We start from the raw sequence: 26,281 nt of genomic DNA, 5'->3' as shown, positions 1-26,281 counted from the left end.
GACCTGCCCAGCCATTTGACCTGGCACACGTACACGTGGGAGGGCCAACCCTCTAATTAACCGCTCCCATCTTGTTTTCTCAGCTTTACATGTTCAAATCCGCGTCGACTGTGTGCATCACATCCTTGGAATGCTCCAATACAGGTGAACTATGCGGCATGGAATGTTTCCTCTTGTGCCGCTCGTTCTCTTTTTGGCCAGAAAGTTCAGAAATGCTCTAAAAAGAACATGAACACTTGTGTCCAAAAGTTTATTATTTTGTTATTATTACATTTCAATAGCATTTTCACATGTGTAGAAAAGTTTTGAAATGATTTATTTTGGTCTCTCTCTCTTTTTTTTTTAAATCCTTGATGTTAAAATGAAAGAAATAAAACGATGTGAGCTGTTCCTAGTCAACATCAATTGACCCCAAAAATAGCAACACCGATGTTCCTCGAGACACCAAAATTGCGCAATCCCGCTGTTGCCAGGGGAGACGCCACATGTTGGTGGAGGGCTACAGTGTCTCAACAAGGCCGGTGGTCGAACACTCCCTTTGGATTTCACCCCCAGATTGAGTCTGGCGATGAGGCGCAGTCCCCCTTTTGTTGCTGACAGTTGCGGAATGCGTGTCCATGACAATAACCCAAACTCACCACCGTCACAACAGTCGTCATCGTCCTTTCAGACGACATGTTTATGACTGTTTTTGTGCAATGGAACTCAGATGGAACAAGGGCTACCCCGCCTCTATTATTCAGAGGGAATACCCTCGGTCTTATTCAGGCCACACCCATTTTGTTGGCGACGCCTTATAAAGAGAAGTGGGACCCGGTTAAGAGGACAAGGAAATTTATAATAACGTAACCACATAAATTTATAACAAATTGACATGCAAAGAAAAATAATGCATAAAACGAATAAATGACTAAAGATAGAGCGAGACGCTGCTTCATTTGTATCCCCAGATGTTTTGACTGACTCCAGAAACCTGGGGGGGGAAGTCAAGTGACGCCTGTCACTAGGAGCGCTTCCTGCTTTTGCTTTTCAAAGTAAATTACGCACCAGCCTATGAAGAAATAGAAATATGTGCAACAAATGTCCCGCTACATTATATGGTCCATATTTTGTTTTTATTTCATTATTTTTTTCTGAATGACCAACAATTTGTTAATTTTGTCTTGTTTTTCACACCCAGTTGCTGTGAAATTGTATTCAACTGGGGTACCCATCTTGAACCAGATTTGGCTTCAAATTTACATTTAATATAAAAATTCGATCCTGTTGTAAAATCTTACGCTTGTCTAATTCCATTTTATGACATTGTTTAATTTCTTTTCTAACGTTTCAAATTGTGGCTTTATTTTGAATGTTGTATTGTTTTTCTTCCTGTCCCATCGATGCTAACTTGATGGCGTGTCTTTTTAATAAGAAGTCCCAAGAAGAGGGGAGGTCCTCGGGGTGGAGAAAGACGCGTCTCTGTTTCGCCGGCCGCACAAGTTACAGCGGGAAGAGTGACTGGATTGGAAACATTTAGTTTCAAACCGGCGAACATGGAGCCCGTTTTTCTATTGGGAAGCAGCACGCGACGCAAGATCACATCTTTACTCTTCTTTTTCAGCTGCTGCTTTGTGTGGAGGTCAGAAGGTGAGCACAAAAGCTACAAGTAAGATTGTGTCATTGTTATATTTTTATATAATTATTATTGTATTTTATACATATTCGTTGCTGTTAATAATATTATCAAGGCACAAGTTCATCATTCACCTTTAAGGTTAAATGAAGGAAAAATATAATGCGCTCTATCAGATTGCATTTAAAATTACTGTTAAAAAAAAAAAAGGTTGCTCAGCATGACTGATATCTAAAATGTGATGAATTATGTACTACACTGTACTTGATCTGCAGGCAAATTTAAATTGTTTTCTTGGAACAACGTATCGCTGTATGTATATAAATGTATTAAAAATTGTAATTTTATATATTCAAATATTGTTTTTTACTACATTCTCCAAAATAATCCTCATTACTATCTTGATGTGTATTTATTGAACCTTTATTTCCCAGTAAGGCAGTTGAGAACAAGTTCATTTTGACCCGTAAAGACAATTTTGTTTGTACAGTTAGTAAAAGCTAGACAACAAAACTTTACTTTAATCATTAGTAAGAACCTCAAAATTGTGTGCACTGTATTTGTTGTGGTTGATAAACCCACGAATCCCCAAAATAATTGGCACTTAAAATGACCTAGAAACAATTCAATTACCGTGATCAACAGATTCAGCAGTAGAAACATCAACTGACTGTTTTGACTTAATGCCATCTGACTTGTTCAAAATGAACTTGTTGTGTCTTTAAATGTTTTCCTTCAGATGTTGTGTCTTTGCTCGTTTGAAGGATATTGAGTCTCCTTGTGTATGAAATGTGCAATGTCAATAAAGTGGCCTTGTCTTTTGCTATGCTGACCTAGCATAACAATGCAAAATAAAAGCCAGTACAAAGAAAGGCATAAACACTGACCAGCACTATACAATGTGAAGCATATCAATACCAAGGCTCAAAATATAGTGGTGCACCGATCGATCGGCCGGCCGATTTATCGGCCCCGATTTCCTTAATTTTAGAAGATCGGTGAGCGGCCGATCACATAAAAATAAACCGATCTTTTCCACCAATTTCATCTCCCTCCTCAGAGGTCTGAAAAAGTCAGCCGCCCTCCTCTTCTGCTGAGATGACTAATAGGATTTTCATTTTTATTTGAGAGAACGACTTCATGTGCAGTTAAAACAACCCGTTTGTATTATTTTGACGATATTTTTCAATGTTTTCCTTTAAAACAAGATTGGAACACTGAAGGCATATGCTACTTGTAATAATTTCTTTTTTCTTTTTTTTAAATCGGTATCGGCAATAATCGGGATCGGCAGGTCAGACTTTTTAAAAGATCGGGGATCGGTGATCGGCCGGAAAATTGTGACCGGTGCACCCCTAATGTGATAGCAATAAGTCTTCTTCAAAGTCTTCTCCAATCAAAATATACCATAGCTCCTTTGCACCCAACCCTTAACTGTTAGTAAATAAAAAAGTATTTATTTATTTATTAGCATTATTAATTCAATCTCTGGTGTAATAACCTTATTTATTGATTGATTGAATTATTTTTTATTTTATTATCTGTTCTCATTGCTGCTGGACATGTAAATTTCCCAGAGGGAGCCATCCCAAAGGGATCAATAAAGTCAAGTCTGAGTCTTAAGTCCTTTGTGAGGACATTTCGACATCATGTTCAAAGCGTGCATGAAGTTACTCAACTGCAAGCTTGAGCTTTAATGTAAACAAGACAACTGTCATTTTCTTTTCTACCAGCCAACGTTAAGTCCCTTGGCTTATATTCACTTGCCCCATCTAGTTGTCACTTTTCTCTCCAGAGCTAACTACTGTTACGCTTCCAATATATTTATTTAGCCTCTACTTGTCAAAGTGTTAATTAACTCATTCACTCCCAAAGACGTATTTATACGTTTTTTAGGTTTTTGTTTGCTAGAGTTTTTGTATGAAGGCTTTGATGCAGTTTCTGACCTGAAGTGGAAGCTTAAAGTGATGGTAGTTGTTAGAAAAAAAATAAAAATGAATGAAACAGATGAAGCACACTTTTTTTTTTTTTTTTGTAATTACTACTATCACTTTAAGTGACCACTTCAGGTCAGAAACTGCATCAAAGCCATCATACAAAAACTCTAGCAAACAAAAACCTAAAAAACGTATAAATACGTCTTTGGGGGTGAATGAGTTAATAGCGGTAAGATTTTATTTTGACTAGTTTTAGGATGCTGGGATTATAAATGGAAGCGATAATCATGAGCGTGAATAAATGATTTGATTATTATTCATATTGTGAATAGGATTATTTTATACATCATATTGGATGTGATCATGTGTTGCTTTCAGGGACAGCCTAAAATGATAGCGTTCCTCGTAAAACAACTATGTGGTCATTCCAAATAGTTGTTTAGCTGTTGGCTCTCGCTCTCTTTCCTTTAAACAAAAGAGTTTTTCTCACATTCCTGGTGTCATTCGTTCCATATTAGAACACACGCAGCCTGTATGTATATTTCATCCCAGCGTTAACTCTTGCTCTGTTTTTCCTCCAGCCGACTGTCCCGTGCCCGAGAGGGGAGAAAACAGCGTGTTGACCGACCAGACGCTCCTGATGGATGCGTTCCCGGAGGGCATCAGCGTCACCTTGGAGTGTTGCAACGGCTACGAAAAAGAGTCGGGCTCGGAGGTCATAAGTTGCCAGAACGGCGAGTGGACTCAAGTTGAGCTCATCTGTAAAAGTAAGTTGTCATTAATTGTCATTCTCTTGATACGTGCCATAAAGTACAAAGACAGAAAGTAGAAATGTCTTTTTACAGTCAGCAATATACCTCTTTGATCTGGCACAATGAAAAAAAAAAAAACTAAAAATGTAAGTGAGTGTAAGTATTTGGACTTGATTACTTCCCGCCACTATGTACAAATAAACTCAGCCTTGTTTTATTGTCAACCTAGAAAAAGACTGTGGCGTGCCGAATCCTCAACCTAACATGAGAATTGACACCAGCGCCGGCACCCTCTTTGGCGATATTGTGACAGTCACATGCGACATCGGGTGAGTGTGAAGAAAATGTCTTTATGTACTCATAATGCCATTAGAAAAGCAAGTATAAAGACACTAACTAACCGTTGGCTATAATGCTTATTGTGATTGGGTGAACTGCTGCCTATCCCGCCATATTTTTGACATGAAAAGTGGGTATACCATTCCTGTTCACTTTCATATTGATGGAAAACTGCACCGTGGCTTCTTCGTCTGTTGTGTAAATGAGAACATGGTTAATTGACCATTCTGCCATCTAGTGGAAGAGTATGTAATTTGCTCTTCCGGTCATTATATGTCACAGGTATAAATAGGTGAACAGGAGACATTATAGAGGTGTCAGCTTTTTTTTTTTTTTTTTTAACTCATTTTTGTGCAGAATCAAAAAAATGAAAACATTATCTTTCTTTTTTTCTCTATCAGATCAAAGTTTTGAACTATCGATCCCTGGCTACTACCTTATTTCTTACTATTCTAGGGGTGACTATATTCTCATTAAAAAAAATATATTAAAAAAAAGAAATAAATAAATAACAGAAAATAAATAAAAAGAGGACACTTGCCAACTAGACATTTTCACAAATGTATTTAAAAAAAAAACAGATGCCCGAACAGGACGAAAGAAAACGGTCTGTCCTCCCAGGATGTTTGGTCACCCTATATTATGCTAGTTTTCTGTTTGCAACTATTGACAGTACTGACCTATTGGGACTTCGAAAATAAGTTGCCACGTATCTGTAGATGGGTCCAATCGTATAATCAGCTCTTCTTATGACAGTCTTACTACAGCTAATCAGTGGAATTTTGATCATCTGGAGGATAAGCTACGTGCTAGAAAAAAAAGATTTATTTATTTTTTTTCAAAATTGTCCAGTGTCATTTTTTAGTAAATAAACACAGTAGTGCCTTGACTTACAAGCATTTCAATTTATGTGTTCTCCAATTATTGCACCACTCAACAAAAATTATCTTTGCCATCTCTGGTACCCTTCAAAAACTTGACTGCGCTGAAAGACTCGCTCACAGGTCAGATATTTCCAGATCATAGAACCAACTTTTCGGCGCTGCTTGACTTTGAAAGTTCTTCCGCGTATGAAATCTTCCTTTTACAACTCAAATCTGCCGTAAACTCTCTTGCCAACACGAATGCAGAAGTACGTATGTTCTTGATTACAGGGCGAGCGGGATCACCGAAACGGAGGAAAATCCTGGGCTCAAGTAACTTTTCCATCACTCTGCTGTTTCCACAGTTACGAGATTAGCGGCTCCAGCTACAAGCAGTGCTACTCGTGGGGGTGGTTTGGAAAAGCCAGTTGCCACAGTAAATGTTTCCGCCTTCATTCCGGTGTCTGATTCTTCGTGTCGAAATCCCCCAGAAGTGTTCCTCCACTACCTCAGCCATCTTTTCTCTCTGATTTAGTCGCAAACATTTGGGGAGGAAATGAATAAGGGGGGGGGGGGGGGGGTGTCTGGTCTCAAACAGCTTATGTAAGATATCCTTCAAAATTATTAGAGATGTTCAATACCACTTTTTTTCAGACCGATACCGATATTCAGACCCTCAGTACTCACCGATACCGATACCAACTGCCGATACCAGTAGTACGTTTTGACAAATAAATAAAAAATCACTAAAAGATATTTTTAAACAAATATATTTCCTTTAATTTTGACAACAACAAAAAAACAGCACAATTATTAATTATTATTAATAGTCTTAACGCTCAAAATAAAATACAAAAATGCTCTTTTAGTTTAAGATTCACAATTTTGAAGTATTTCCAAACCGGTGAAGTTTTGGTGAAAAACTGCTGCAAGCTAGCGCCACTTACAGGCAAGGAGGACTCACTTAACCCGTCTGCCATCGGTCGCTTGGACTCGTCTGCGTCACGAGTACTCGAGTACTTAAAAAAAGGCTGGTATCGGCCTGATACCGATACCTGGTATCGGTAATCGGCCATCCCTAAAAATTATTATTGCGTGAAAAAACTGATCTAACATTTGGGATGATGCCAGCTTGGCTTTGTTTAAGATGAAAGGGGTTCCTGCATTGACATCAGCTGTAAAACAACCATGGTCATGTGACGTCAGATGTGCCAAAAAAAAAACAATTGAGGCAAATATAGTGAAAAATCAACTGACTTAAAACAATAATCATCAAAATTGAGTTAATAGTTGTGAAAGGTGGATAAAGAACTGTAGCCTACTGATGTAAAACTTTAACCCACAGCCATCTTGGCCAATCAAAACTGCTCAAATTCAGTTGGGTCTTAAAACAATTGTCATTGGAAGTTTGAAGAATGTGGCCCAAAACTGTTGACTGGTGGAAGAGGAACACGTACAATACAATAGAAACATCGCTCAAAATCAATCGCTCAAAATTCTTGTTCGTGTAGCAAGTTGTTGTGTTTGTGCCATCCTTCAGGACGAAAGTGCAAGAAGCCCGCAGAGGTGACCAACGGCAATAACTCGTGGAATTCCACAGAGCTCCCAACGTACGGCGAGGTCATCCGGTACAACTGCGACGACGGCTACGCGCTCTTTGGGCACGACGCCATTCTGTGCAACGAGATGGGTGAATACGGTGCTCCGCCTCCCGAATGCAAAGGTGAGGATCGTTTGCAATCTGCATCTTAGATATGAAAATATTGCAAATGATTTTTGATGTAATAGTATTCAAGCCAGGTGAAACTATGCTCCACTCTGTTAGGGATGTAACGATAAGCTCGATATCGTGATATCGTGATATTAAAACTGCCACAATATCGTCGTCGTCATGTTCACAATATTTAAATGCAACACATCTGTTAAAAAATGTCAGGTTGATTTCCATTTGTGCAGTTGTAGCACCCTCTGGTGGCTAGTTTTTTTAGTGCAATTTAATTTTCATTAGGGATGTTTTGGCCCTTCTATGTTTAAAATCTACACTAATTGTCAGATGATGGGGAACATAACATAATAATAATAATAATAATAATAATAATAATAATAATAATAATAACGGAATCATAATAAAACCTAATGATAATAATAATAACATAATGTTGATGTTATGTACAAAAGCACAATGTGCTTTTTTTAGTATGAGCTTTTTTTTTTCTTTTTTTTTTTTTTTTAACAATATTGTGACCTTTTTTAAATATCTCCAACCTCCCCACGATATCGTGATAATTATCGCATTGTGACACTTGGATATCGTTACATCACTAGCAGTCATTAGCAATGTGCTGGATTTGGTGGGTCACTGCTCACCAATTCAGCCCCAATGCAAGCAGACTGTAACAACTGCAAAGTGGGAAATGAATTTTCTCCAGGTTGAATTCCCCATTTGGCTTCAGTGTATAACAGTTAAAAGGTCAAAAATGAATCCTTCACGTTATACCTTTGTCCAGATGAGGCGGACCACTTCCACTATTAGGCCCCAGTGCAAGCAGACTGTAACACTTGAAAAGTTACAACCAAATTTAGCATATTTATTCCAATCCAATGTCTCATCTCTAATTCGGACCCAATTTAAATCGACTGAATCAGGTGAAAAGTAGAAACTGAATTCCTCCATTTTACACATTTGTTATTTTATGAGCACTTTTTATCTATGTTGTTGTATTGTTGCATGCTGTAATTGTGTAAAAAAAAAATGCTACAAAGTATTAATTTGTAGATTGCAGTGATGTCATGACAGGTTGTTTTCCACGTTTTGCAGACATTTCAACGTCAGGTCCATCAAGCACGACAGCAGCAGCTGACAGAGATATAATTATCAGGGGCGGTACAGAAGTCACCACGTGGCGAGGTACGCACGCACACGCACAAATATCTCTCACATGCCTATCAGCGCGCCAACGCACTCGTGCGCCGCGCAAGGCCAAAGTGTAGCTCAATGTTATCATGTTATGTCTGACTGTGCTCAAAGATGGCGGACACACGTTGTTGAGGGAAGTGAAAGTCACGTCGAGTAATGTGACGTCATCGCCGCCATCTTTATATAAAGGTATAGTAGACTTGTACGTTGACAGAGGGAGAGAAATGTGGAAGGTTATGGTTAATGAAAACTAACCAAATAATTTTTTTTTTTTAAAAAGGCTAATAAAATAAAAATTAAAGATTTTTAATAAAAACAAACTAAATGAAATATGTCTTGTGTTTATAAAACTACGTAATTTTTGCAAAATGTCCTTTGCTTTCGTCTTTGTCAATATCATACATGAAGTTTCAGGGTTCATTTTAAATATTATTTTAATTTTAATTATTATTTCGGTATTGTTGTACAGCCGTACAGAAGAAGGAACGTCAAAAAGTTGTTTGAAAATTGTAGTTTACTCAATTTGCACTTTGTGACACTTTTTTTTTATCTTGCACTTGACAAATTCTCCATATATTTAAAAAACTAACACTAAATCCAATGACAACTGAACAAAAACAAAGCATTTAAAAAGTCTTAATAAAAACAAACCTCTTAAAAAGTAATTAAAACTAACTGAATTTAAAAAACAAAAGTCAAAATGAAATAAAAAACTAACTAATGAAAAATCCAAAAACCAAATACAAATTATTATTATTATTATTATTATTATTATTATTATTATTATTATGTACGTATTAGTTGTCATTATGCATGTTAATAATGGTACAAAAATAAGAAATTATTGATCAAAATCCAAAACTAAAGCCAAATACAAATTATTATTATTATTATTATTATTATTATTATCTTTGTTATCATTATTATTATTATTATTATTATTATTATTATTATTATTATTATTATTAATATTAATAATATTATGTACGTATTAGTTGTCATTATGCATGTTAATAATGGTACAAAAATAAGAATTTTTTTTATCAAAATCCAAAACTAAAACCAAATACAAATTATTGTTATTATTATTATTATTATTATTATTATTATTATTATTATTATTATTATGTATTTGCCATTATGCATGTTAATAATGGTACAAAAATGAGAAATTATTGCTCAATGTATTTATTTGGCTAATAATTTTTGCAGAAACACATAACGTGACCACACATGCCAAGGATATTGGTGAGTTACCGATCACTTCACGTTTTTTTTTTGTTGTGAGCAGCTTATTCACATGCCTCATGTGCCTTGCAGATTATTTACCGGTTATACTCAGCGTGGTATGCGTCTCACTAGGTAAGCAGCGGCACATTTACTCACTATTAAAACGTTACAAACTGTAAACAACATGTTTGTTTGTGCCCAGTCGTATGCATAGGGGCAATCTGCCTGCATCGGTGTCTTCTCAAGAGGAAAGGGTATGCAAAATTTACTTCCATCATTGTGTTTTAATTGTTTGACGGGACAATGCAAGTGTGTTGCCGTGGATCTGACTAGCATTCATTATAAAACGCTTTACCAGTAACTTACTGAAGTTTGATGTACCGTACTCTATATGGGAAAAAAAAAGTATGGGGGCATCCATGAAAAGTTCAAATAAAGAGATGGTTGTGCGCTAAAAATAATACATACCCACCTAACCCAAGTCAATGCGTGTTTTTTGCCGCAATCTGCCCCCAAATGCAAGTGGACTGCAACAATAGAAAAATGTCAAATAAATTCCTCAATTTTTCACTTTTTTTTTCTGGATCTGGTGAGTGAATGTATGTGATGATATTTTTTTGTCACCTTCTAGCTCATATGACACCAGAGAAGACGTGAAGCCCGAGTTGTTACTCTTCCAAAACGTCTAGAAGGCCTGCTGCACTCCAAGGTACCAGTCGGTTCCCGTGCGTCAAAACATCACTCACTGTATTAATAAACAGTGAAAGCGAAAAGGAATTCTCAACATTTTTTTTGTTTTGTTTGCTTTTTACCTCTAGTTGGAAGAATGCCTATCTGCTGATGAGCATCTGGGAAGCCAGGAAGGACGTGCCAACATACTGGAGCAGTTCCTCTGAGGGGAAGAAAGGGAAAAAAGGAATTTGATAAATAATATTGCACTTCCACTGGCGGGCCATTCTGTTGAGTCGCCAGTCCAATGAAAGGCCACTGGTCAAGCACTTTTATTTTCTTGTTATGTTTGCCACAATGTTGGAAATGTTCACTACTACCTAAGTATTTGTTATTGTATTATTATTTTTTTTTATAATGATAACTGGAATAAACGTGTGTTTTCCCATGGTTGAAATGTGGCCAGGTTGTTATCGTGAGAATGTGGGTGTTGACGAGGCCTTGCTACAATGCGGTTCAGTGCCGACTGCGACTGCGGTGGCGGCAGCTGATAAAAGACACAATCAGCTGCATTCTTCGCCTTCGCACGTTCCTGCCCCTCTTTGCGAGGTCCCCCTTTTGCCCGGCTGCTGCAAGATAATGCAGCACTTCACGGCAAGGAATGCCGAAAGCGGGCAACCTACGTTTCATGCAAAATGCGCAAGGGATCTTCCAACAGAGATTCAAAAACGGATTTTTCCCAATGTGAGGCAGCTGTGCTAGCCACTTACTGTTTTACACGTTAGAACGAGAATCCGCCAGTGAATTTTTTTTAAATTTTTTAATTTTTTTTACACATGGTCAGAAACCGCCAGTGGAGTAAAAAAAAAAAATCATTGACGGATTCTCGTTCTAACGTGTTAAAAAAAAGAAAAGAAGAAATTAAAAAAAAAAATCCACTGGTGGTTCCTGACGTTTTTTTTTTGTTTGTTTTTTACAGGCGGGACCAAAAATAAAACACCCCTTTTTTTTTTTTTTTTTTTAAATATGAGCAAAAATATCAAAGCATTAAAATTACAGTTCTAAAATGTGCTTATTTGAAATATTTGGGAAATACAAACAGCATTTTTTTCATGTAACACATTCTATTTCATTTTTTTAAACAAAATATAGGAAAACTGGTATATTAAGACATGTGCCACGTTAAGTTTATAAGTAAATAAATGCTGATATTCTTCCTCCTTTTTCTTAGCAAGACACAGTGTCCAATCACTGGTAAGCTATTTTTGCATTAATTGAAGGCAATTAACTTCAAAGACGCTGCTGGTTTTTATTTTTTTAGGTACAATGCAAGCTGCAAAGGCAAACGTTAACTACCTATTTAAAGTTAATGAGCAATATCGATTCTGACGCCTGCGTATCGATACGTGTATTGTGATGAGGCCTGCAACGATATATTGCTGATTTTTTGAGCACACCCTTAATATGTTGTGCATTGATTTCACCTGCAAGAAAATGACAGACATGTTCAATTTGAGCATGAATGTGGGCGTACCTCAGGGCTCCGTTTGCGTCCCATTTGCATTCAAATAGCTAGCCGTTGCACCGCCGCGCGTTGAAAAGCAACATGTAAGTTTCATTTGCCAAAGAAAAAGTCAGCCAATTTACATATTAAATAAAAATTAATGTTGGCTATTTTCAAACCTTTAAAGGAGGATAGGTAAACTCAAGCACTTGCAGTGTGTCATTTGCTGTTGCTGCCATTAATCATGCTCATCTAGTCTATGTTGTTTCCTGTTTGTGGTGAATTTATTCCCCGTCTGTTTATACCTTGCTTTTCTTGCACTGTTTGGAGTATTTAGAGTTGCTCGTGTTATTTATTTGCCCTTTTGTGTATATACATTTTTTTTTTTTAGATAATCCTGATCCCTGGTCTTGCCTCCCTGCTTCCCTTTTACACCTTTTGCTTCCACATCAACACCTCAAATACCCAATTGTGACACTGCCTTGAATGCACATCAATTCCAGAATAGTGGGAACACTTGAACATCCATGGTGGGCGACTGCAAACAGACCAACAGTTTACTATATATGTTTTAATATAATGGCGCCTTGACTGACCTAAATTCCTTCTATTCCCTGAGCGCTTGCAACACAGGCCATAACAGTTTGATTAACGTCGTCGTGTCATTTGGAAACAACAAACCCAAAGGCCTCACAAGTCTGAAAGTATTTCTCCCTCTTTGAGGCGGTTAAACTGGGACAAACTACATTCATTTTCTACAGTGCGTGTCCTCATTTGAGTCGCGAGGACAAGCTGGAGTCGATCAGATGACTTTGAGGTGTGGGGATGAACCCTGGACTGGTCGCCAGCCAATCATATACTGAGATGAACTAGCCTTTACTCATCCATTTTCTTCAGAGCTTAATTGTCCTTGATGGTGTTGGTGAGACAACCATTAAATGGACAACATACTGTCCCTGGCCTATATGTAAATATTGTGTCAAAGAAAATAATAAAAAAAATAATAATAAAATAAAATAAACTCCACCAAACATGGGTTCCTTTCTCATGCAGTACCAGTATTACAATCAAACAATAATTTTTTTTAATCATTAAATGTGCAACTGATGCTCTTGGAACACATTGATTCTTTTTATCTGAGTCATCTATTTTTTTTTATTTTTTTTTGAAGCATTTTATTACTGCGCAAAACAAGCTTTAGTGATTTATTTCTTAAATCCCTCACGGGAAGAAAATGGCATCATTGACAGAATATGCGCTCATTTGCGCGTTATGCAAGAGACATTTGGGGATGTTCTCGTTTTGGACGCGAGCAAGCAGCCATCAATAAACCCCACCCAAAGAGGGGGGGACGTTTGTTGGAAAACATTTTAGGGAGCCAGCCGCTCATTTATTTTCACCACGTCGCATGAGTTGCAATTAGACAGATGCCACTAATGTGCAGTTTGCCCGCCGCAAAAGAGCAGCTGCGAGCGCAAACTCCGTGTGGTCACGTGTGGTTCTTGTTCCGTTCAAACCACACGGTGCCAAGTCCCATTAAAGGGGGTTTGGGATCTCATTAGGAAATGATCGAAGCTAGTTTTAAAGAAGAAACATACACATGTAAACCCTCCTGTGGATGTAGGGAATGTCGACAAAGGCGGCGGGAACAACACAGGGCGACGCAGTGTTGTGACCTCCGCGCCGGAAGTGATTGACAAGTGGAAAAAAAAAAAAAACTTGTTTCCTCCCTCCCAGTATCAGTCGGCATCTTCTCTTTGCGTCACTGGCTTTTCATCGGCGAGACTACACCCACTCTGACACATGTTTGGACACATTTCACAGGTTCTGAGTCTGGGCTTAAATGGAGAGACACACCGCAGACACAATGTGGCGAAGTCCAATTTGAAAGCCGACCGTATCAAAAAAGTTACTAAAGTAGTGTAACGTGAGAGTTCGTTGGTGGCTAATGGACTACTCTTTAGATTAGAACATGACAAAGCAGGATGCAGACGGATTTCTTCTGTAACAACGCTGTTTACTCGTCACACTAATACCGACAGACACCACGCTTCCTGAACACTCGTCAGCTGACCAACTCTAACCAATCAGGAGCTAGCTAACTTAAGTAAATGCAAGTAAATGAAAATAGCAGATTCACCTTGTCAATTTAACTACTTGTCTATAAAAAAAAAATATATATATATATAAATGTGTAAATAATAATTCTAGAAACATAAATGTATTAGTAAATATATATGTTAACAAATTAACTTAAATCTTACTCCTGTCTGAAGCTTACATTAGCAACGGGAGGAACCGAACAACGATCTCCCTCAAGATTGAACGTTAACAAATGGAAAGAAACGGCTTTGAATGGATTCAATCAAGGTTAGGGTAACGCATTTTAAAAAGAGGTGTCAAAATTAATCGCCAGATCAACAAAGTAATCGATTTCAAATTAATTCACTTAAAAATGTATAAATTCTGATTTCCTTTTAACATAAATTATTCTGTTTCCTGTTGTCCTACATGAAAGCAGATTTGATTATTTTTCGTGTTTAATCAAAATAAAATATTTTCAAACATTTTCTTTTACTTTGGAAAAAACAGGAACTGGATACATTTCAAAGAGGTTGGTGAGTACAACATGCATCAATAAAAATGATATCAATTGGGATAATACGCAGTGAATATGAGTGAAAATAGATCTTCACAGTACCGGAGTCCCTGTAAAGTGAAACTTGTGTATGTCTCCTAAATTTGACACACCACAGAAGAGTGTCAGCAACATTCTTCCTGCCAAATTTAAATGATTAATTTAGGCTAACAGTTAGTTGGCCTGGCCTGGAAACAAGAATGCATCTTTGACATTTGTGCTGAATGACATTATACAAACACTCAATAGTTGAGGTCACTTGCTATTTAGCTATTGTTCTATTTCACGTCACAATCGCCGAGTCAGTGGCTTGACCCGAATCTGCGTTGACCACACATGAGGACTTTCCGATAGCAAATATTGAATCTTTTAAGAACATCTGATAATTGTTCCTTTGCTTACTTGGGTCGGAAATTGCTCTGTATCCTATTTCAATATTGTACCTGGTGTTCGCTCGTGTAAGTTTTTAAACACGGCACAAAATGAAATGACAGCCACGTAAATCAAAAACACACATAACGTTACTCGTCACCCAACTTTTTCAACTCCCAGTCTGCATCCTGTTTGTCAAGGACAGGAAAATGTTGAAGACTATTTGTCCGTCACTTCTATGGGGATGGGAATTCAATGTGTGCTTAAGTCTCGTATCAGCTAAAATGAGGAATATGAGTAATTATTTATTTTTTATTTTTTTAAACGATTCATGCATTGCTTGGCCTGCCTAGTTGGCGTGACCTAAAACTTTGAGTGAGCTGAATCCAAAGTCTCGTTTTATTGACACAGGCACGTTAGTTTGCTTTTAAGGTTGGGTTTATTGTTATATGGCTCACAACTGTGCTACATTTTCTCTCTCATTAGTTCTGCGTAAATCATCATCAGGGGCTTATTGTCTTTTTGTCTTCTTTCACAGTCAATGCATTGTCAGTTTTTCTTTTTACTGTGGCATAAATAGACTTTAGGTCCAAGTTGCTAAATACATCACATGACTTCAATTCTGGCTCTACCCTTGGCCATGTGTAGTCCAAGTAGTGTCCCACTTAAAAGACTGCATTTGAAGACTGTCTGTTGTAACTTATACAACTGTTCAAAGGTTGTCCCAATTAGAATTCACACCCTGCAGTCCACAAATGTAGTCTCCCACATCCCAATATTATTTTTGTGCAGCTATTCTTAATTCTTGGCCAATTACAACCACCACACTACAGCATGCAGTTAGCTAGCCAGCTAACTAATTAGCTTGCACTCAAAAAAGTGCATCTTCTCCACTATATATGTATTTTGTGTGATTCAAACTACTGTTTATTGAAACATGGGAGTGCTTGGTTCTAAATGATTTGGCAAATGCTGATGTATCTTAGTTTGAATTTAATATTTTTGTCCAAATATGTGACAATGAATAGAATTAAAGCTGACGCACAGCCACCTGGCTGGTATCGTGCCGTTTCATTTCCAACCACAGAAATGATGTTTAAACAAAAAGGTAAACATGATGGAATTCCATCGTCTAGGTTTAGGACACAACACACCGCATGCTGTGAGTTAAAAGAGAGGGGGGGACAGACTAAATATTTGCTGTTGAAAGACTTGAAGCTGCTTGTAAACTTTGGATCGTGTTTTTTTCTAAAAACAAGAGCAGATGTTAATTTTAAATATTTATGTGCTTTTAATAATAAGCATCCCTCAAATACACCTTTCAAAATGATTACTTCTACTGGTGCATCCTCAACCAAACACGTCTAAAGCGGTGTACATAAAGAGGATCAGAATCAGATTCGATTAAACGTCTTCATCTTCAAGTTGTCACCAAATTGTAATGAATTCCTCTCTAGCCCATGTGCTAAAAATAGAATTCTGCACTTGAAAGCCATTTATAGAACTTGTAACATCTTGAAGCTGTATTATTATGATTATTTTTTTCCTGAGAGCCAAGAAAGGAAATTCTGACGAACGTCATGCTTGATTGAGGAACTCCCTGTGACTCACATGCGTTTCTGAGGTGAGGCTTTCGTGAGCTGGTTTGGTTTCGTGTTGATATAGCAACGGCGCAAGGCCTCAAAATCCTGCCAGGCTTTTTTTTTTTCTTTCTTTTTTTTATAATGTAAACAAGGTGTACACCAGGGGTGGAGATTCCTCTCTCACTTTACCATATCGTGCGTTAATATGCGCTAGTAGTAGCTACAAGTTTGTAAAGTTTGACATGGGCATTGGTGCGATTATTAGTAGGAGGGTTAGCAAGGCAGTAAATTGGTTGTGAAGCTGTGACGGATGGCAGAATGTGGGCCATGTTTGGCACTGAATTTGAGGAGGAGGAGTGAGTGTAAGGGTTGATTCACGGGAGTGTGAGGACAGAGCCGTAACTCACAGTTGAGTATCACTGCATCATCTGTCACTGTTCCTTATTTTGGCTTATTTCCAGCAGTTATTGTTTAGAACTGCAACTCCCCAGACTTACATCGGCAAATGAAGCAATCCCGCGTAAGTGATTAATAGCCCGCAATGTCAACATAAAAAAAATGCAGAGGAGTAGAAACAAAACTAACTGGTGAGTTATGTCTAAAATGTGACAATTTTATTGTGTTTTCTTGAACACAACATGAAACATTTGAAATGAACGAATGAGTTCTCAATAGAAACTGACTTACTAGCATAACTGTGATAAAAATAGAAATGACACCATCACATATAGTCAAGCAGCATCTTTTCATGTCAATGTGCGTTTTAGTGGACTGATAATCTGAAGTGGCTGTATTGCGCAACATTCACCTCTTTGCATCTGCGCATTTGCACATTTATATTAAATCATTTGGTCATATCGTTGGCATCAGGCTAAAACCTTGTAGCGACCTCCAAAATGGCACTTTTGTTCAACCACGAACATTGCATCCTTAAAGAGAGTAAGTAATTTCCACCATTTTAGATTGATGATCATATCTATACGTCAAGTCATCTTTATTTATGTAGCACTTTCAAAGCGCCGTAGCTGTCACAAAGAGATTTACATAAATACGACATAAACAGCTATATAATCACAACAAACCAACATTTTTTTTTATTTTATTCTTACATACGCTTTGATGTTTGAAGCACTTATAGATGAAAGATGACTCAAGTCTCCTTTCAGCAGTTGATCAGACGTGATCACAACATGCATGATGTTACACACGTCCATGTAGAAAAAAACAATAGTAGCTTATGGATTTTTGAAAATATATAACCAAATTGTGACTTAACTAAGAGCTTTCGGCCCAACGCCAGCAAAATGCACATTGCCATTGCCATTGATGCCTATAGAAGTTAAAAGTTTGAAATAAGGAGGGGCAGTTTCGGGCTGAAACCTGACCTTATTCCAAATTAGAACAATAGAAAATTGCCTTTCATTCCGTGAGATTTTGAGGAAAAATGCTATATAGGTCTAAAAAAAAAAAAAAAAAAAAAAAGTCTTTCTTGAAAATTATCTTTGTTTTTTTTAAGGGGAATTTTATGTATCAAAAATACTCGTGGTATTGGTCCTTGGTATCGGTGACTACTCGAGATGAGTACTCCTACTGGTATGAGTTTGAAAAAAGTGGTATTGAAAATACCAAATTTTAAATAATTACAACTTGTCCACCAGTTACTCAGTACTCAAGTGCAGTAGTTTTCACTGAATAATTACTCCTACTCACATACCATAATTATTTTGAGGACTACTTATTTGAGTCTTATTTATTCTATACTCTACTTTTGTACAATTATTTGGCTACTTTACCCACCTCTTTTAATATTACGACGTAATATGATATGCATTAATTCTCAATTCTAAACTAGTATAGGTTCAAAACCCCACAAAAGAATTGCCTGTTTTATGTGAAATTGCAAAAACCAAAAAAACCAAAAAAGAAGTCATATATTTCAGTTTGACACTTGAACTATTTAATAAAGTGAACAGTGTGACCATATGTATACACATTTCATATACATTTGACCACAAATGTGGAAAAACAACAGCCTGACAGCAATTACAAAAAAAGACGAATGCACACGACATTGAGCTGGATGATGTCACAAGGTTGCCACCTGCTGGCGTTTCATGGCAGCACATCAACAAAGCGGCGCTGAGCTTCCCTCCACACTGTAACCGATTTCAAATGGTGCTAGACATGACGGCAACTCTGAACACCAGAGGAAAACGGTCATCCTTGCTGAGGCTGCACAACTTCCCTGAATGAGGCGCCTTTTGCCGGTGATGTCAACCTGCCGGCTGTTCCTGCTCAAGAACACCGATTTCAAATGGTGCTAGATGGGATTTTATACTCTAAAACACCATCTGAAACCGGTTTCCTGGGGAGGAAGCTTGCACTGAGTGTGCCTGAGGCTCGCCATCTGCAAGACAAACAAAATCAGGATTTTTATTTTTTTTTTCCCCTCAAAATCACTTTTACTTTATTTTTGCAACAACAACAATCAATGGATTAGGCTGAATCACAAGAGTCAATGAAACTGAACACTGCCAAACATTTTACTGTTTGTTAATCAAATAGCTTAATTAAAATTTTACTTTAACTACTATAATTTTAGTGCATAATGTACGTCTCGTTTCACTTTTCTGTCATTCATGATAACTGACACTTTGCACAATAGGAATCAAGAGAATTGACTATCGCATAATCGTTTACACGCTGCTCCATGTGAGCAACATGTGACAGACAATCGCCATTTATTCACAATAACAACTAGGGATGCAGAATGTGTGGTATAGGGTATAAATTTGGCCTATGGTATTTTCAATCTGAAAATAGCTGAGAGAATTTGAACAAATAGCTTCCTCTGCCATTTATATTAACCAGGACCAAACTAGTTAAAAAAAAAAAAAAGTGCTTACATGTCAAACAGTCACCGCCCCTCCACTTTCTCTCCTGCCTGGGAACTCCTGGATAAATGCTAGGCGCTAAGCTAACTTTCGCCACGCGAGCTGCAGCTGGTTAGCAATCATGGCTAAACCATGTCCGACCATATATAATGATTCACTGACAAATATCCTCCTGCTACAGAAAAAAAAATAATGACCAATCAAATTTATTTTTGATATTCCCCAATCTTTGTAACTGGAATAGTGCAAAAGAAAAAAAAAAAAGAAAAAAAAAAAAGGTTTATTTTTAAGCTATGATGTGTCCACTACAGAGGACATTTTTTTTAAACTTAAATGCTAGGCTGAAATACAGTTATAAATAATTCAAACAATACTTTAATGTGTTCTTAGGAGTCTTATAGAAAACCTTCTAACAACATTTAAAGCCTAAATTTGTTCAATAAAAAGTGTTGTACATTTTATTTTCCTCTTCCCTAAAAAGTGCTTGCATTGAGGGAAGCCATTTTCTTTTATGATGCAATCAAAGGTAGCAAAGCCCCTCCCCTACACATTTGGTATCATTTAAAAGCTCTGAATGTCCTCTTATAGAGCACAAAATGAGTTAATTTAATTGTATGCACTGGGTGGGAGACATTCAGGTTTAAAACAGTCCACTATAGAGGACAAACTTGAATTGCTGGTCAGGAGGATATTGCTATCACTAAAGGAGGACTAGCTACATGTGAGAAATATGTGTTATAGCAGATGAAGACAGACACCATAACGTGAAATATAGAATAACGAAACACCATCAAAAAGGTGTCTGCGATCTGTGACATGTGACTGATATAAGGGAGGACGTGTACAACACACGACATCCTATTATTACTATTTTGAATCTGAATCCTTTTCCAGCGCGTCGACACAGCCTGTGGTTTGAGTCTCGGCGTTCCTTCTGAAGTGGGTCAGGTGTGCAAAGACTGCAACAACTTCCAAAACTGGCACAAGAGAGCACAAACTGCACTTGAGATGAAGCACGGACAACTTGGGACAGAAATAGAATGCTAGCGTACAGGTCCACAGGTCTGCACCTTGTTCCGCAGCCAAATTCAAAGTTGATTCAAAGCCGACGGTACGAGATTCCATTTGCTTTGCCGTCATTTGTCACTGACGATGACAAAGCAACTAATCCAAAAACCTCAGCGTGTCTTTCGGGTACAATTTGACTCGTCAATCTGGGGCTAATCCTCACTCCCTTGTGCTTCAGTGTCTAAAACAACTCTTGTCACGCTGTTTAGCGTCGCTGTCATTTTATGTTTGTATTTTTTTAAAGGCAACAATAACACTTCCGCTTCTTCTCTTTCACGACACTCCTCCCAGAGGGCGCCCAGCATTCCGGATGGGCATGTCCATACTACTAAGTCAAAAAATAACGAATCAAATGCGTTGTCAACATTCGAATCGGCGATGGCGCTTTGCGCGCCCCGATGCCCGCATATGTGCATGTGTGTTGCTCGCGTATAAACGGAGTGGGTGGTTAATCCGCTTACAGATTAGAGGTCCTAATTTATCAGGCGTGAGAGAGGCAAACTCATCGGGCTAATGTGTTTCCACATCGAAAAGGTTTGCGCGATTGAGTTCAGTCGATGCTCTTGTCGCCCGGTGCCAACTGTACTCCCGATTACAAGAGTGGAATTTTCAAGAAACTTCGGGAAACCTAACAGTTAAATGCTTCATAACAACAACAACAAAAAAGAATACAATTTAGTAGTTGAGACACGTTATACAAACTGTATATTGCACCGCCTTCTAGATAAAGAAAGTCAATTTGTAGCTTAATATTTTAAAATTGCACTGTTAACCTTCAATCACAAAATTAGCGGGTATTATTAATAACTGCTGGAGCCATTATTCCTGAAGGGAGCTGCCTGTTTTGTGTTGCCTGTGGAAATAGAAAGTAACTGATTCATATCATTGCGATAAATAATTATAGAAGTTGTCCAATTGTTGCAATTCAGTTCTGGTGTTGGAAGTCTTGACCACAGAATGATGCGTTTCGTTTAGCATGCCTCCTACTGGCCAGGCATGGCTACTGCATTCAGAAGTGTCCCTTGCAAGGGTCAAGGGTTAAAAGCAAGATGGCCACCTCAAGTCAGGTGGATTCAGATAAGACAATAGAGAGAGCATGGATGCAGGCCTCTCAGCTAGATAAGGGTTTTCAAAGCATTATTTTGATATTTAAAAGCATTATTGGACATTCTGGATTATATTCAAGATAAAATGATGAATATACTTTATGTATTATCAACTCATCAACACACCAGTTCGTGACCTTGTCGCCGAAACAAACAAATGGTGAGTGAATGCACTGAAAACTCTTTCTGCTTTTTAATCATCAACAAATCAATGGAATCTTGGGAAAAAAAATAGCACAAAGCGATTGTGTGTATATTTCTAGATGTGCATTTTTGGCTGAATTGCTTCTTGTGTGAATTTATACTAAACTTTATAGTATGGAACATCTGAATTGCATATTAAGAATGAGAATATGCCTCTTATTCATCCATTTTCGACTGCTAATCCTGTCCTGGGTCTGGAAAGGGGCTAAAGCTAATTCTAGCTCCCGCCTGGGGCCAAATGTTGACTACATCCTGAAGTGGTTGCCAGTCAGCTACAGTACATGCACCACTAAACTATGCTCGTGGTATATTAGTTCTGATGTCTGTGATAAATTGGTATTATCGTTTAAAAAGTGCCTCATCAGTCATAATATCTAATTGTGGCTCAGTGAGAACAGCCGAGGTGCCGCGTCGCTTTCGGCACACTTACTGTTTTAAGCCCATTTTGGCAAGCCTGCTAGCTGCTAATGATACCTACGGGAAAAAAACACTGCCTCACTTGTCTATTAATACATCATCATCATCATCATCATGGCCGAGTGAGGCCCGGGATTAATAATAGCATCTCTCGCCTCCGATTCTTACAATCTTGAATTCCTCACTTAAGTGTTGATGAAGGTTGCGGGTGGCTTAAAACGGCCATCAAAAATCAGGTGCACTTGTTGCAAATGTTTTTTTTATTGTTTTTATTTTTTATGCTCGACAAGCGAGTGCGTTGGTTTGTTAATTTGGCTCGTGCGGCGGCGCCCTTCCCTTCACAGAGAGCGGCAAAATAGCTATTGAGGTCACGCTTCCTTTTCCGCTAAAGTGGGTCACTTGTTGCACTGGTCAGCCTCGGAAAGGACGTTCGGACTGCGGATGACACAGCTATTTGTAGTCTTTAAAAAAAAAAAAAAAAAAAAAGTATTACGAGTCATTAGCTTCCATTTTGTCTTGGAGGATGACAAATCAGATTCCCTCGAGGGCCATTTATCTTTTGTCCCCCTGCTCAAAAGCTATTCCACTCCTGAGCATCTCATTTTGACCTCCCAGTTGAAGATTTGAGGAAGCCCTTTAATCTCGACACTCTCGGTCGGGTCAGCGGCAGGTGAGCAAGCACACCTCCCGGGACTTGTGATCAGCTCGGAAGGGAAGGCCTGTGTGTCAACAGGTTTGTCGGCGTGGCCGACTGTCACGCAGTTTAATCGAAGCGGCTACAGTGAAATGAAAATACGTTATTTACAGCCGAGCCTCAAATAGATGTTATGTCACGATTAGTCATCTACCTTTTTCGGAGGTAGGCTACCTTTTAATGACCTCAGTTTGGAGACGGGTCCTCATGTTGCTAACCAAAACAGCAGCACCTGACGAGGCATGTAAACAGCGTGGTATAGTTTGGAATCAAATGCGGCTGTTGGTGGCATTTTTAATGACAATTTTCATTTAGGCAGACTGACAGATGGTCGCTCCTGTTGTGCACATCCTCAACAAATTTGTGACTCTTCGTCACACAACAAACAATTTAAAATAGATTTCAAGATTCTGCAACAAGTGAACTCTTCTCAACGGACTATTTACTTTAAAATAATACCGTATGTATTTTTTTTTTAAGTGAAGGAAAAGAAGCAAATTGCCACAAAGAGAGGAAACGGGTGATAATATACGAATGAGTGAGTGGCACAGTGTTTGAGTAGTATAGCATGTCAGCATCTCAGTTCTCAGGTTCTGGGGTTTGAATCTTGACTCGAGTCTGTTCTCGTTGCTTGTGTGGGTTTTCTCGGGGCACTCCGGCTTCTTCCCACATTCTGAAAAAAATACTCGTTCGCTTCACTGAAGAATCAAGTCCATGGGTGTGAGTGGGCGTGCAAATAATATGACTGATAATAAAAGCCATCCTATTTACCCTACATATGTTATAGCACCTCAATTTTCAACAAAACATTCCTTATTTTGTAGCTTTTCAATGTATTTTTGCAGAGGCGTTTGTAAAATAGCCCATATAGGATTATGTGCCCAGTGACTTCCAAAAGCAAATGATTCACCAACCATCGAAAAACATCCACTGACTCATACGTTCTCAATGGAAGCATCTGCAGTCGTTCTGTCTCCGTCTGTTTATTTATCCGATGCTATCGAATGCCAGCATCCTTCTGGAAGGAGGAGGGCCCGAGAGCTACTCCGCAGCGCCCCCCTGAGACCCAGAGCCGCAACGGGTTTCATCATATCAAGTGCGCACTAAAAAGGAGCCAGATTATTGTTGACCTCCTGGCAGCTTGTGACGCAGCAAAATGTTGGAGGCACCTGAAACGCGACGCGACTTGCGTCACCGCCGCTCGCGTCCGCCCATTTATCCATCAAATAATAGGACACAATCTAAAAGAAATTGACGTGCCCGCTTTAATCGGATTGTTAAAAGTGAAAGAGGAGGGTGTCGAGTCGTTTAGGTGTTGTGCCATTTGTGAACTGCGTAACACGGACGGGTACTCTTCCACTGCGTGATTACGCACTGTCCATCTCTTGCGCAGCATCCTATTCGGGGCTTTGGCTTCACGCGTTTTTGTTTACATCGCTCTCATCCTCCCCCCCGAAAGGCCCCGAGTCAAGTTTTGGCGTGCACAAGTTGACGCGATGTCGCTCCGTTCCGGCCGCCTTGGCGGAAATTCCCACCGGATCTCAACCGAGGCTCCTCTTCTGACGCAGTTTCATTTACCTGTTGTCAAGTCGGTGGCGAAACCTTGTTGTTTTAAAGGCGCGCACGGTCGCCCCTCGTCGCCTCGGTGTTATGACGACGGCTGAGGGTTTTCTTTTGATTTAAAATCACATTTTGAGCACTTAACAGCAGCGCCGATGGGCTTTTATTGGGAGCACTTAGCGTAAGCATGAGGAACTACTTTTAGTGGTATTCTCGACGCGACATTACGCAGCGCGATGACGCTCCCCCTTCGCAATAACAAATAACTTACGTGTTTAATGCGGGGGACTGTCTTCCTCCAGAGCCGCTGGGGTGTTGTCTGTCCCCACGCCACTCATCCGAGGCTCGGCCTGCCGCGGTTGTCCCCTTCGCCGCCACTGTCGGCCCCGGGAGCGCACGTTTATCTGCGGCGTATCCCACAGTAACGATTTTCCATAGCGCAGGCACCAACGGTCCCGCCCACAGACACTCCCCCGGAAGCCGATTGGTCGAGAGCCCCGAGAAACACGTCGTCATCGGCGGAATCACATGTGGCTGACGCATGTTTACAAACATCACCCGAGTCACGTGGTCATAGGCGCAAGCGTTTACCGTAAAGCGCCTCCCATTGTCGTGCTCACAGCCTCTTAGTGCTTTTATATAACTATTATACGAGTGACGAGAAATATAAATGACGACATTCATGACGTCAGTGGACGTTTGAACCCTAACATATCAGCTGAAAGGTTATTTTAGTGAACACAACTCAACTTTTAATCTGATAAAACGGCAAATGTTTTTTTTCTAGACAAAGACAGCTTAGTTTTGATTGACACTATCAGTATCGTACGGTTCACCTTATTTCTCATACATGTTGAAAGGCGTCAATAAACAATGTTAAATAAATAAGGCTGCACGGTGCTTCAGTACATAGCGCATCTGTCTCCCCATCAGGAAATTTTGGTTCAAATCTCCATTGGGCCATCTCTGATTGGCCTTTGTAACGCATCCAAACGTTCAACAACTTCTAAAAGCTGGCCATTGTTTGATAGCACGCAGTGGGTCATATATTTTCAGATGCTTCCTTTGTTTTTAGGTCATGAATGGTATGGCGTATTTTCTCCACAAGGTGGCGGTGCAATCCACAAAATTGGCCTGTGTTGAAAGTAAACTGTCATGCTGTCAAAACTCTGGCCCATTCTCTTAATTGTTTGCTTTTACTATTTCCTTCTGTTGCATAACGGGAAAATCACTGCCAGTTGATGTTTACAGTTTTCTTGGAGTCGTGGCAATTCCAGAACAATTTTAAAGTAGGATATTTTGAAAGAAGATAGACAGGGTGAATAAGACCAAAGGTCAGTGTGTAGGATGTTATAGATAAGTCGATAAAGGTTGGAAAACCTCATAAAGTGAAACCACTGGTGGATTTGTGATGTGCCTGGTGAGTAAAAGCGTTCCAGCAAGCAGTGTTAAACAGAGTCCACACATACCTATACATACATCTTGTACCTATATCACACGTACCCTCTTTAGGGTCACAGCCAGGCATGCTGGGGCCTTTCTCAGCTGATGTAAGGAAAGTGCTGGTTACACTCTAGACTGATCGCTAGCCAATTTCAGGGCATATTTAAACAAACATTCAAATTCCAATTTGTACCAAAGGACTATTTATAGTTTTCAATCAACTTAACATGCAAGTTTTTGATGCAGAAGCCAAAACTGAATACTGGCCCAAAATTCACGTGACGGATTTCAGAGCACCGCCTACTGCCCATGGCCAGCTGAGATAGGCTCCAGCATCCCCCGCGACCCTTGTGAGGAGCAAGCGGTTCAAAAATGGATGGATGGATGGATTTCAGAGCAGACGAGGGAGTAAAAATCACTTAACTCACTTCGCGGCCCATACCACAAACTAGACTGGATAATATTTTACACATACA

The 26,281-nt window shown here is 38.9% G+C and overlaps 2 protein-coding genes and 1 long non-coding RNA gene across 10 annotated transcripts in view; 2 read left to right on the top strand and 1 right to left on the bottom strand.

Annotated features, from left to right (window-relative positions):
• Positions 1–1,371: 1,371 nt before the first annotated feature.
• Positions 1,372–11,109, top strand: LOC144024320 (complement decay-accelerating factor). Its single transcript, XM_077530522.1, has 12 exons — positions 1,372–1,629; positions 4,134–4,319; positions 4,534–4,633; positions 5,872–5,942; positions 7,047–7,229; positions 8,325–8,414; positions 8,535–8,612; positions 9,636–9,671; positions 9,744–9,785; positions 9,856–9,907; positions 10,285–10,362; positions 10,472–11,109. Exons 1-11 carry the CDS (start codon positions 1,536–1,538, stop codon positions 10,340–10,342), a joined length of 990 nt encoding a protein of 329 aa, XP_077386648.1. The 5' UTR covers positions 1,372–1,535; the 3' UTR covers positions 10,343–10,362; positions 10,472–11,109.
• LOC144024324 (uncharacterized) lies at positions 3,736–24,803 on the bottom strand. Of its 3 annotated transcripts, XR_013284738.1 has the most exons (5): positions 24,634–24,803; positions 10,466–10,545; positions 10,278–10,398; positions 10,126–10,180; positions 3,736–4,311 (listed from the first exon to the last, which is right to left on the bottom strand). It is a non-coding gene; the product is annotated as an uncharacterized LOC144024324 (long non-coding RNA). The 3 variants fall into 3 exon arrangements; XR_013284739.1 differs by lacking the exon at positions 10,126–10,180; XR_013284737.1 differs by lacking the exons at positions 10,126–10,180; positions 10,278–10,398.
• The window catches only part of ora1 (olfactory receptor class A related 1), a 192,906-nt gene continuing 188,087 nt past the window's right edge, over positions 21,463–26,281 (top strand). For all 6 annotated transcript variants that reach the window (XR_013284734.1, XR_013284733.1, XR_013284735.1 and 3 more), the window contains exon 1: positions 21,463–21,647. The gene's annotated coding sequence lies outside the window, so the exon portion shown is untranslated. The remainder of the gene's footprint in view (positions 21,648–26,281) is intronic.

The sequence above is a fragment of the Festucalex cinctus genome, chromosome 8 (genome assembly GCF_051991245.1).
Source record: "Festucalex cinctus isolate MCC-2025b chromosome 8, RoL_Fcin_1.0, whole genome shotgun sequence".
Classification (NCBI taxonomy): Eukaryota; Metazoa; Chordata; class Actinopteri; order Syngnathiformes; family Syngnathidae; genus Festucalex; species Festucalex cinctus.
Note: the sequence above shows the minus strand (reverse complement) of the source record. Positions and strands in the feature narration are given on the sequence as shown.

What these genes read in the sequence shown, in the direction of transcription:
- LOC144024320 (XM_077530522.1), top strand. Translation starts at nt 1,536, where the DNA reads ATGGAGCCCGTTTTTCTATTGGGAAGCAGCACGCGACGCAAGATCACA. An exon ending in ACAGTCACATGCGACATCGG is followed by an intron (nt 4,634 to 5,871) that starts GTGAGTGTGAAG and finishes CTGTTTCCACAG; the next exon opens with TTACGAGATTAGCGGCTCCA. An exon ending in TGGAAAAGCCAGTTGCCACA is followed by an intron (nt 5,943 to 7,046) that starts GTAAATGTTTCC and finishes GCCATCCTTCAG; the next exon opens with GACGAAAGTGCAAGAAGCCC.